At 37.2% G+C, this 11,946-nt stretch overlaps 1 protein-coding gene across 1 annotated transcript; it reads right to left on the bottom strand.

Moving 5' to 3' along the window:
* Positions 1-1,800: 1,800 nt before the first annotated feature.
* MDH1 (malate dehydrogenase 1) lies at positions 1,801-10,921 on the bottom strand. The gene is made up of 9 exons (XM_034432460.3): positions 10,707-10,921; positions 8,339-8,437; positions 7,589-7,685; positions 5,353-5,528; positions 4,945-5,067; positions 4,632-4,808; positions 3,546-3,659; positions 3,178-3,270; positions 1,801-2,577 (listed from the first exon to the last, which is right to left on the bottom strand). Exons 1-9 carry the CDS (start codon positions 10,707-10,709, stop codon positions 2,452-2,454), a joined length of 1,008 nt encoding a protein of 335 aa, XP_034288351.1. The 5' UTR covers positions 10,710-10,921; the 3' UTR covers positions 1,801-2,451.
* Between the last annotated feature and the right edge of the window lie 1,025 nt (positions 10,922-11,946).

Genomic DNA, 11,946 nt, shown 5'->3' with positions numbered 1-11,946 from the left:
AGCATGACAATATGCCAAGGCTCATGGAACACTGTTACCTTCCCATCGAAGTTGTATTTATCTACTTGCATTTGCATGCTTCTGAACTGCTAAATAACGGGAGCTCACTCCATTGCATGATGCTCGGGTCTTGAACCCAGGTTGTCAGCTTTCCAAATGACAATTTCAGCATCTTTAACCACTGAGCCATTGCATCCCTCTAAAACAAAGGCAGGAAATAAAATAAAATGAAGCCTTTATGAAGAAATTGTGAAAAATGAGGCCTTCTAATATGTATTTTTTTAAAAATAACTGTAATTGAGATAAATTATGAGCATTTTTATTGTTTAGCTTTTCTTTTGATACTCGACTCTAAAATTTATAACGTATGGAATTGTGTCTTATCTCCTTTAAAATTCAGTCATCTTCCATTTTTCAGTTCTTGTTTTTCCCTTTTATTTAGCTCCATCTGCAGGTTTAGTTAAGAATTTTCTATTTAAAGCATTAAGAATTATCATTACTAATTAATCATATTGCTTACATTTCACTTAATCAAAAATTAAATGGTGTAATGCCAACAAGCTCATATTGCCCTCCAAAGAACTTTTTCAAGTACTAAACATTTAAGTTACTGTATAGTTGTTTTAGAATTGCAAAGTTAACCTGCCTAATCAGTTGATTACTAAAGCTTCAGTTACATTTTAAAGATACCAGCAGAGAATTGTTTTTCCTCAATGACTAGCAACAGTTCTGTTTATTTTGAAGGATGGCAAAAGGCACCCCATGAAAGTATTAAACTGGGTAGAGGATAAAAATTATAATAGAATGGAAGATGAAATGAATAGAATGTAGAAAACACATGAAATGACAACAATGAAAACAATGTGACTTGTTTTCTAATTTTTAAATGTCGTACTAAAAGCTATACTTAAAAATGCTCTGATGAATAAACAGGAAGTATTTCAATATAAATCAAATGAAGGAATTAGATAACCACTTATCTAACTTATTGAAGAAAGTCCAACAGAAGAAAAAAATCTGAATCCAAATTTTAAAAAATCAGACATCATCAGAAAATAAATGTTACTGGTATATTATGGTAAGCTGTTTGTTTACCCATACTTTAATAAATTACAGCTGGTTAGGTTCATAACATATGCTAAGATATAAATAAATTTAGAAGCCACAAGTCCTGGGCTTCAGAATCAAACCAAGCCGTAAGGTAGTTTAGTTTTGGCTTAGCATGCTATCTGAACTCAGCTTTTACATTATTCTCTGTGTGTGTGTAAAAGAGGAGAAAAACAAACTGGAGTGACTGGAATTCTACACAACAATCCCTATTGCAAGAACAATGTGTTGTAGTATGGTTCATCTACACCTCTGAGATACAGTATGAAAGATGGTAGATTGCGGATGTTTATATCCATGTCTTAATATTCTATCCAACCGATGGAGAAGGAAGAACAAACTGTTCATTGTTTGGAATGGTTCACTGCCTGCTTCACTTAAGCTATTTTTAAGCATATCCAAGGAGGCAGCCTACGGAAATTAATGGTTAAAACCCAAAGTTTAAGGCAGCAAATGAGGCAAAGCAAGAGAGGGAGGAGAAATTTGGATTAGGATGTAGAGCAAATCAGAACAAGAGAAAAGCCAGAAACTTGGCACACTTCCCCATTCTTTGTGAACAAAGTCTAAGTGTCACCAGTGCAAGGATAACTCATCATTAGAGCTTCAGTCCAAAGCAATTTAATAAAACCCTTTGGGGTTATGCTGCAAAATGTTACCAAGCTTTTTCCTTCAATGTATAGCGATGCTGTTAAATCACTTCCAAATTCTATTTTATTTTATAACATGATTTTCTGAAGACTGCATTTCATGTATTTTGATCACAGCAAACTAAACAGGATAGTGCCACAATACATGAGGAGTGCATACTCAACATTTAATGTAATTCTAGCAAGATTTGTTGTGAGAGATTTGGTGATCAATACACAGCACATTCATGATATTCAGGAAACAATTTCTATTTTGTTTTTTTTTTTGGAGTAGAAATACATTTTCTTGCTTCCTTCCATAAAACTATTAGTGAGTACTTTTATTAACCTAACACTAAAACCCATACCATAAAAGTCATCCTCGCACTATACATGGTTTTACCATTAACCTATGGTGAAAGACTGCTGTTACAGTAAACAAATTCTATTTGCTATCACAAGTGCAAAATATAGGCATATGCACGATGCAACACAGGAAATAAGGTATTGGGAGAATTTGGTCAAGTGTGCAAACTGTATCTGAAATTATATCGTTGCTTAGCAAGAGGGACCAATAATAATAATAATAATAATAATGTAATGAAGAAATTGCCACGAAGAAAAGCTGATCCAGGAGTAGCATTTGATGTTGCATTTAGAGACGACTTTTAGACTCCTCAGTATTTAAGCCATCTCTCACATTCTGATGATCGTTTAGTCATGCACTAGATAGAAACTCCACCGCAGTTTCCTTTTCATCCACTAGCTCCTTAGCAGTCAAATCCATCTTCTCACGGGAGAAGTCGTTAATAGGAAGGCCTTCAACAAATTTCCATGCTTTATCCTGTGAAGACGTTGATAAGATTAAAATCTTTAACATTCTCTGCAAAACTCTATACCACTATATGGCAACAAAGTATTTTGGTATTATTTTGCTGATTGCCTGATTTTTACATATGATATGCCTATTTATAGACACTGGATTACCATAGATTTAATACACTAAACTGTTTTTGGAAAGAAAAAGATTTTTAGATTAACTACACTCTCCTCATCAAATCAGAACTGAAGTCTTTTTTTAGAGCAAATGCATGTGTTTATAAGATAAAGATGAAATATTGTACTAACTGCATCTGTTATTTCAAGATACATTTTTATTTATACTTGTCAAATGTATATCAATAATTTTAGAAATAACTATTCAAATACTGCAAGTCTATGGTATCTTTAAATGCACATGTTCACATTAACTTGCCACTGTGGACCAACATTTAGGAATATTCTTTACTCAATACAGATTTATAGGCATTGATATTTTGCCAAAATATTGGAGAATTGGAGCTGTGAGTTCTGCTTACTGGAGCATGCTAGAAACTGTCACATTATAAAAAGTAAATATGGACTTTTATTCAGGTATAAAATTAAATATATACTTTTTACACACCTTTGATAATACAACAGGAAATGAATAGATCAAATCATCAGGGACACCATAGGAGTTCCCATCAGAAATAACACCCATAGAAACAAATTCACCCTTTAAAAGAAAATCAAAAATAATTAATATGTTTCTACCAGTGCAATAATTCATGCTCTAATGCTTTGTGTAAAAATACAAAATGTGTCCTATAACATTTCATTACATTAATAGTATACCAAAAGGCCAAATTAGTATCTTCATTCTCTTTATACTTATTAAATCACATCCCACCCCTACAAAAAAATTCAAGAAAACATGAGCTAAAACTTGAGCTAATTATTATGTTTTGAAGAGTTCTTGTCTAAGCCCAAATGCTCGTGGGCAATGCTTACCTCTGGAGTGCCGAACCAGATGTCTCTCACATGATCACAGATAGCCTTGGCTGCAGACATTGCACTTGACAGTTTCCGGGCCTTAATAACAGCTGCCCCCCGTTGCTGAACAGTCTGAAGTATTAAAAAGTATAACACAGGATTATTTGCAAGTACTGTGGTTAGTCCTCAATGATTTATAGAGAATCCTAGACCCAGAAGTTTATTGCACTAGTTAGTTAGGATATTATTCCAATGTCTCAAACCAGGGGTGAAATCCAGCAGGTTCTGGAGAACTGGTAGCGGAAATTTTGAGCAGTTCGAAGAACCGACAAATACCACTTCTGGCTAGCCCCAGAGTGGGGTGGGAATGGAGATTTTGCAATATCCTTCCCCTGGAGTGGGGTGGGAATGGAGATTTTGCAATATCCTTCCTCTGGAGTGGGGAGGGAATGGGGATTTTGCAGTATCCTTCCCCTGTCATGCCCACCAAGCCACACCACACCCACCAAGCTACACCACGCCCACAGAACCAGTAGTAAAAAAAATTGGATTTCACTACTGTCTCAAATTCTAGAATTATATGGCAAGGAAACTACTAAGCTTGAACGTATTACACACATTATTGTTGACGAGAGAGAGAGAGAGAGAGAGAGAGAGAGAGAGAGAGAGAGAGAGAGAGAGAGAGAGAGAGAGAGAGAGAGAGAGAGAGAGAATCTTAACACCATGAACCTTTTATCTGGAACTTGTGGGGAGATAACAGCTTGGAGGCAATTCAGGCAACACAAACTTTTAATCGAGACACACATAGGATATTTTGAATTTTATAAATAATTTGAGCTACCATCCATATAGGCAAATAAGTTGCATCCTTATAAAAGAGGGATTTCATAGTAAGGTAAAAATAAGGGTATTAGAAACCATACCAACATTTTTATCTAGACTACAAATGGATTTTGTTTTTGTCCATGACACAGAGATACAAGATTTTCATTGCTGCTCTTTGAAATAATAATTAATGACATATCTGTCCCCAAGATATTGCTACCCAGGCTGTATGTTTTCAAAGTGAAAATGGAAGTATAAAAGTCTAAAACCATTACTTACGGTAATGAAGTCACCTTTCAGCCAGTTATCATCTTTCACAGCTTCATAAACTCCAGTATATTTCCCTTGTATTTTCACTTTGGCATGGTTAACATCTGGATATTGAGTAGAAGAGTGATTTCCCCAGATGATGCAATTCTTGACATCCTTAGCAGTCACACCAACTTTCAGAGCAATCTGTTGAAGTTAGGGAGAAGAAACTGCCCATGTCATTTTGACAATTTCAAGTATGTTTCAGTTAAATGCTCTGCTTTCAGAAAAAGATCTTCATTTATATACTAACTTCCAGGTGGAATTTAAAAATTCAGCCTACCTGAGATTTAGCTCTGTTGTGATCCAGACGAGTTAAACAACTGAAATTATCTTTTGGTATGGTTGGAGCTGATTTTGAAGCAATTAGGCAATTAGTGTTTGCTGGATTACCTACTACAATAACCTGATAGAGAAAAGAAAAGTCAGACTTAATTACAGGCAGGCTAATGAACAATAGGAAAAGTAAAATATACCAAACTCTATAATATTTATCCCTGGAGAAAATGCTATTTCTTTCAATTTTGTTTTTTAATGTCCCCATGTCCCACTATTGGCCTAACATTATTTGTAATTCTTTCACATCATGAGGAGTGGGAGAATACATTGATGAAAGCATGAATGCTGATTTCGTAAACCAACTGGATCTAGTTGAGGGAGTCAGGCAGTAAACTATGTCACATATAGTCACCTTAACTGTCTTCTTTGCATACTTGTCCAATGCTGCTCCTTGGGACTTAAAAATTTTCACATTTGCCTTCAGTAGATCTTTCCGTTCCATGCCTTCTTTTCTTGGCATTGAACCAACCAGAACCGCTACATCAAGATCTTTGAATGCAACATCTTCTTTGTCAGTAGCAATTACCTCTACAAGCAGAGAGAAAGAGATCAACAATCCCATCGAAAAGATGAGGTCATGGCTCTATTGTGGAGAAAAATCAGTGAGCTGTTTACTGATAGCTGAACACAGTTCTAGTTGAAATTTCATTGTAAATCAGAACTTCTGTAATGGTTTTCAGATGCCAGCTTATCAAAATAAAAAATAATGCTTCAATCTGAAAAAAGGCAGAATTTATGTCTAATGAAATGTAATTTCATGGCTCTCATTTTTGATGCTTGTTTTCTTATGGTCATCAAAATAAAGCTTAGATACAATCAGATCTTGGAAAACCAACAATAAATGGGTCATTCACCACTGAAATTATTTGTGAAAGTAAAATCAGCATAAAGAGAGTTGATTTTTAATTATATGTAACTTTCATAAAGTAAAATATTTTTAATAATTTCACTTTAAAATGTTCATTACAGTTATTCCTTGACTTAGAACAACTGGGAGCAGAATCTTGGTCATTGAGTGAAGCAATCATTAAGCAAGATATTATGTGACTACTTCACTGAACAGCCATAATCCTGGCTCTCCTGGTAGTGCTTGTTGTTGGTTGGTTGTTATTGGCACTGTTTAACTGGTTAAGCAGTTAAGCAGTCAAGAGTCCGAAATAAAGGGTGTGGAGGCGAAAGATCCATCATGGGCTGTGGTATGAGTTTGGGGTGGTGATGGTCCTGCAGTGCAGCATAAATCTGCCATTGACCAGGCGGCCCCTACCTGCTTCCTACCTGGCCCAGGAAGCTTCAGCCCATTCCTTACCTTGCCAGGCATGTGAGGTCTCTGCCCACTCCCTCTCCAACCAGCACAAGCAAAGCACCCCACTTTGGTGTTTTTCTCCAAATGCTGACAGGTATGCTCAGCCTGTTAGGCATGGCTTTCTTACCAAGTCCACCTCACGCCATTCTCCAACCAGGCTTCATTCTCAGTACTTCATAAATCTCTTTCTCCAAATTGAACAATTTGGAAATGGAGAATTCTGAAGGACTGCAAAAGTGGCTCCATTTTTGTGGTCTTTTAGATGTCTCCTCCAAATCAACAATTTGGAGACGACTTCCAAAGTACTGCAAGAATGGAACCCACTTAGGGAATGGCATGAGGCAGCCTCAGCAAGAACATTGCATATCATTAAATAACTGGAGAAAAATATCAAAGTTAAATGAAGTGATTTGCACACACTGGTAGGGCAAAGAGGGGCAAACACCTCCCAGGATGGGGAACGGAGCGGGTTGAAGCCTCCTGAGCTTGGTGGGAGTGAGCCGGCAAAGGTATCCTGGCCAAGGCCTCCCTGGCAGTTTTGCACACTGGTGGGCCAAGTGGGCATATGTGATGAGGGGGAGAGAAGAGATAGGTGGAGGTAGTTCCAGCACCTTCTGAAATTGTAAATGTACCAAATTTCGATTATGTGACTCCGGGGACACTGCAACAGCTGTAACTTTGGGTAGCGCTTATAATCAGGGGTGCTATTCAGCAGGTTCTGGAGAACTGGTAGCTGAAATTTTGAGTAGTTCAGAGAACCGGCAAATACCACCTCTGGCTGGCCCCAGAGTGGGGTGGGAATGGAGATTTTGCAATATCCTTCCCCAGGAGTGGGGAGGGAATGGGGATTTTGTAGTATCCTTCCCCTGAAGTGGGGTGGGAATGGAGATTTTGCAGTATCCTTCCCCTGCCATGCCAACCAAGCCACACCATGCCCACCAAGTCATGCCCACAGAACCGGTAGTAAAAAAAATTGAATTCCATCACTGCTTATAATTCCTTTTGTTCAGCCCTGTTGGAATTTTGCATGATCACTGAACAAATAACCATAAGTCAAAGACTACATGTATTACAAATGAAATGCCCCAGCACACTTGAAGTATTGTTTCTTTAAATCTGGTAATTCTTTTCCTTTACAAGCCAATATTACTTCAGTTCACAAAATGACAGCAAGATACTTATTTCCATAAACAAGGTTGTGAAACTGGCAGTGTATTTTGTGTTCAGAATATCTAGCTCATCCAACCTAAACATTTGTGTAAGACTAATTCTGATTTTCTGTCACCTCTTAAAAGAGGAAGAGCACAGTCTTGCAATTCCATAAGTACGCCATCCAAAACAGTCATCATGGGAGTGATATCCAATAGCACAAGAATAAGAGGCTGTAAAATAAAAAATAGTTGGGTTTGTCATTTAGAACAAATCTTTTGTAAAATTGAATAGGTATAAATAGACTGGATTCCTATTATCCTTTCAATTGACCTTGATATTCAAAATACAGGGCAATGGTGTTATTCCTTCTTTCACAGGGGGTAGCTTCAAGACATCTTGTTCTTACTGGGAAAGTCCTTGAAAAACCCCAATCCAACCACTTTAAGATCATTTATTTATTTAACAAATTTATATGCTACCCATCTCTCTCTATAAAGAGACTCTGGGTGGCTTATAATTAAATTAAAATATTAAAATATTAACAAGATTAGGTACAAAACTGGAAAACCCACAGTGGCGGCTTCAATTCCTATTAGTTCACCAGCCACCTCCAACACACAGCCCCCACCCCAAGGCCCCCCAAGCCAACCAGTAGAGCCTAGTGTTAATGTCCTTCTGGAAGACTGAAAGGGTGGGGGGGGGCAGACTGTATCTTCAGGGGCAAGATATTAAAAGGGGGCCTGGCCACAAAAGATAAGCCTCTCCTAGATTCCCACCAGTCAAAACTCTTTGGCATAAGAGGTCCATAATGTGCCGCATCATTACTGCTGTGTAGGGGTATACTACTGTAAAAAAAAATACTGTATTTTTTTTAAGGTGTTACCTGTTCAGTGCCAAAAACATCACCCTTTGCAATGCTGTAGAGTAGAGAATATGCAATTTGTCCAGCAGCACCGGTCACTAGGACTTTGATTGGTTCCGACTAGAAAAGAAAGGATATTTGTAGAATCCAATATATAGCTCTGGGAGAAACATTTCCTCTTGTTATTTGCAATGTACAGAACTTTATGACATTTTTAAAGAACATAAAGCTTTGAAAGAGGATTATGAAAAAAAATTGCTATTGTAACCAGCAAGTTAAATGCAGGTGACATTTAAAAGAGAGCTAGTCAGTCTGCCAGGAATTCTTTAGCTATCTTCAACTATTCATAGAGAAGGGTTGGTAAATAAATTATAATCTGCCCTGCATGACACAAGATAAGCCATTTCCTACCTTCTTAACACTTTGTATTAGCAATAATACAATATTCAAATCTTATCTCCAAAAAGCACTGGTGCAAGGAGCACTACAAATGCTAGTAGGATAAATTTATAGCTCTTGGCACATCTGCACAAGATCTGATCTTATGAACCAATGATCATTGCAACAGTATAAGGTAATCATGCAGTGCTGACAATGATGGGACTTATTAACAAGCTGTTGCATTAGCATGGCAGCTCATAGGTGAAAGCTGGTAAGATTGTGAATTTGCAGTACAAGCAACCAGGAACAAAGAGCATGCCCTGTATAACGTCAATGTATGCAAGATGAATGTATGCAATACATGCAGGATAAATTTAAGTAACAGTTCAGAACTATTAATTTTAGCATACAAACGTATGCTTTGTCCTGTCTGAACACAGTAGTGATCTGTGCAAGTTACAAAAAATATTATGAATGAACCATTAGCAAAAGCAGTAAAGATTTATGCAACAATTGAATTATGTTTTTCCCCTATAATTTCTACATACCATTTAACCACGATGTCAAAAATAAAGTCATATATATATATGATAGAATATTTTGTACTGTTTTAATAATACCTATTTTGGGTAAGAGAGCTGGACATTCAAGTCAGGACATTTCAGAAAGCATTCCTATCATTATAAAGAGTTCCAAGCCACAGCCTATAAGCAAAGGTGTGAGGATTGACTGCACTTCTCCTTCAATCAGGGAAATTTAAATGTCACTAATCAAGGAGCAAATGGCACATCCTCAAAGCTCGATGTACAGTGCAATTTATACATCTCTTTCCTGACTCTAGAAACTTGTTACTTTCTAACCTTTCTGAGACAATAATTCTGACAAGAATTTGGAAATGAAGCATGTGCCTACTTGAAGATCACCTTGAAAGTCACAAGGCAAGTCATTACAGCAATGCCATTAGGTCAAATATTGCAGCAGCTGCATAGTGGAAATCATCAAAGGGGGGTGGGTCCTGTGATTGGGCAATTTGGCAGCATTTTCTGAAGCATTGTCTGAAGCACCACATCTGAATACTTGTGATAGTGATTTCCAACTGGAAACAATGCTTCTCTTAATAGGTGAATCTCCTCCTCTTTCTAACTTGTTAGTCATTTGGTGTTCTGTGTATCTATTACTTTTGCTATTTCAGAAAGATGTCAGCACCTTGTGAACTGGCCAGAAACATTAAGAGACCAGGCAACACACAGTATTGTAACTGTGTGTTACAATTCTAAATTCTAAATTTCTAAACTGGTATCAGCAAGAGAATACATTTCTTTTCAAGGATTTTTCTCCAGAATGCAGGAGTTATAAATAGCATACCCTTTCTTACTGCCCAGCTTTAAAAAAGCAGACCCACAATTGTTCGAAAAACTCAAGCCAGAAAATGCGTTCAATGTGGTTTAGTTAGTCCTTGCAACATGGATCCTGCGTTAAAATAGCGCAGTTATCCTTCCCTCTGTTGTGCAACTAATGCACAGGTGCCATTTAATTAGCTTTTCCTTACTCCCATGTTTCACTGCTTTGCGCTTCTACCTCAAGTCCACCTCCGCGTCTCCGAAAATTAATCACACTAGGACTAGGTTCTTTTCTTCTAAGAGCAGGGTTAATTAATGGAGTAACCTTCCCCTTGCGCCCATTTTGTAATACGAGAGTTGATTCCGGACATTTCACTTTCACCCGAGTCCTATATAAATGGAAGCAATTCCAGCTTCCCCACATTTAAACGGGTTCGTCCACTGAATTACCGTTGCAAAGGAATTCATTGCACTCCTTTGGCCACCTTCTTGCTTTTTCCTAGGGAAAGACGCCTCCGGTTACAGAATTACACGCCAGTGATTGCACGCTAGTGATTGTCAAGCCCTTCTCTTTTATTGCGATTTGTAAATTATAATAATACTACGCTTTATATCTCGCCAAACTATCTGTCCTCCAGCCGCGAAAGGGATAGTGAAATAGTACTAACCATGATGGGAAAACGCGATAGGCCTCCTTCCTCGAGGTCACCTCTAAGCGCAGTCTCAGCACCAGCAAAGAGACAGTGCGTCTCGTTCGGAAGGTAATGAAAGGAGGCGAAGCCACCGCCCCCTATTTTCCAACCTCTTGTTGTCACCTGGGAGCTGTAGTTCCAACACTCTCTAAGGCAAAGATAATGGGACGCTTGACCCGCTCAAAAGAACTACATTTCCCAGAAGCCAACTGAACCATCCGTCATCCTCAGCCTTACATCCAGTAATAAAAGCGAGAGAAGGATAAGATTTTATTTCTATGTTCACGTAGAAATCACGCGCTTTTCAATAAGGGAATAGGGTTCAAACTGCCGCATACGCAGAAGATATTAAGATATTCTGTTAATTACTTTGTTAGAATTTTGCAGAAAAAAGTCATAGCTTAAAATAATTACATTAATGTAATTTTATGTAATATACTATTTAAAAACTAGAAAACGGGGAAAAGCTATTGGACCAACTTTTACAAGTAATAAAAGTAATAAAATTACTATACTATTAAATGGTAGTTATTTACTTATTTATTTACACAATTTATAACCATTTCCTGACTGATTCTGGGTGGCACATAAGGCTTAAAAACAATAAAAAAAATTTTAACAAAAGTCGTAATGCCAGAGGCCACAAACACATTCCAATTCAGAAAGAACAATATTAAGCATTAACTAGTAGAATTCACTCAACTAACCGTATAGTTGAAATGCTTGAGGATTAATATTCAAGCTAAATGAGTTTCTAAAAGACAACAGAGATCAGTGAAAAATAACACATTGAGATAACAAGAAAATTATATAAATTAAAGTTTGATGTTTTAATCTTGGTCCTTCTGTGCATGAACAAATGAAACAAGGAATATTTTTATTTTATTTTTTATCCCATCTTTATTGCTTTATAAATAACTCAAGGTCATGAGCATACTAATAACTCCTTCTATCTTGGCTTCCAACTGCAGCACTGATTCTCTCACCATACAATTAAGGCATGAAAAGATGGAGTGTGGATGATCAGTTTGAAGGGCTCTACTGCAGAACTGAGAACAGTAGATAAGTTTTCATCTCAGCACAGATGAGCAAAAAACATCTTTAAAAAAGGAATCATGGCAATTAGCAGGTAGTTGTAGCCACCACTTTGAAACCGAGGGGAAGTAAACTTTCTGCTCCCACTCAGCAATGGTTGTTTGAAGGACCATCTTTTCCC

The sequence above is a fragment of the Pantherophis guttatus genome, chromosome 1 (assembly GCF_059756535.1).
Source record: "Pantherophis guttatus breed Tessera chromosome 1, ASM5975653v1, whole genome shotgun sequence".
NCBI lineage: Eukaryota > Metazoa > Chordata > Lepidosauria > Squamata > Colubridae > Pantherophis > Pantherophis guttatus.
This window is presented reverse-complemented; position numbering and strand designations above follow the sequence as displayed.

Coding starts and splice junctions, on each gene's coding strand:
- MDH1 (XM_034432460.3), bottom strand. Junction 7,686..8,338: donor ATGTTTTTGGCACTGAACAG/GTAACACCTTAA, acceptor TTTATTTTACAG/CCTCTTATTCTTGTGCTATT. Junction 3,660..4,631: donor TGAAAGGTGACTTCATTACC/GTAAGTAATGGT, acceptor TTAATACTTCAG/ACTGTTCAGCAACGGGGGGC.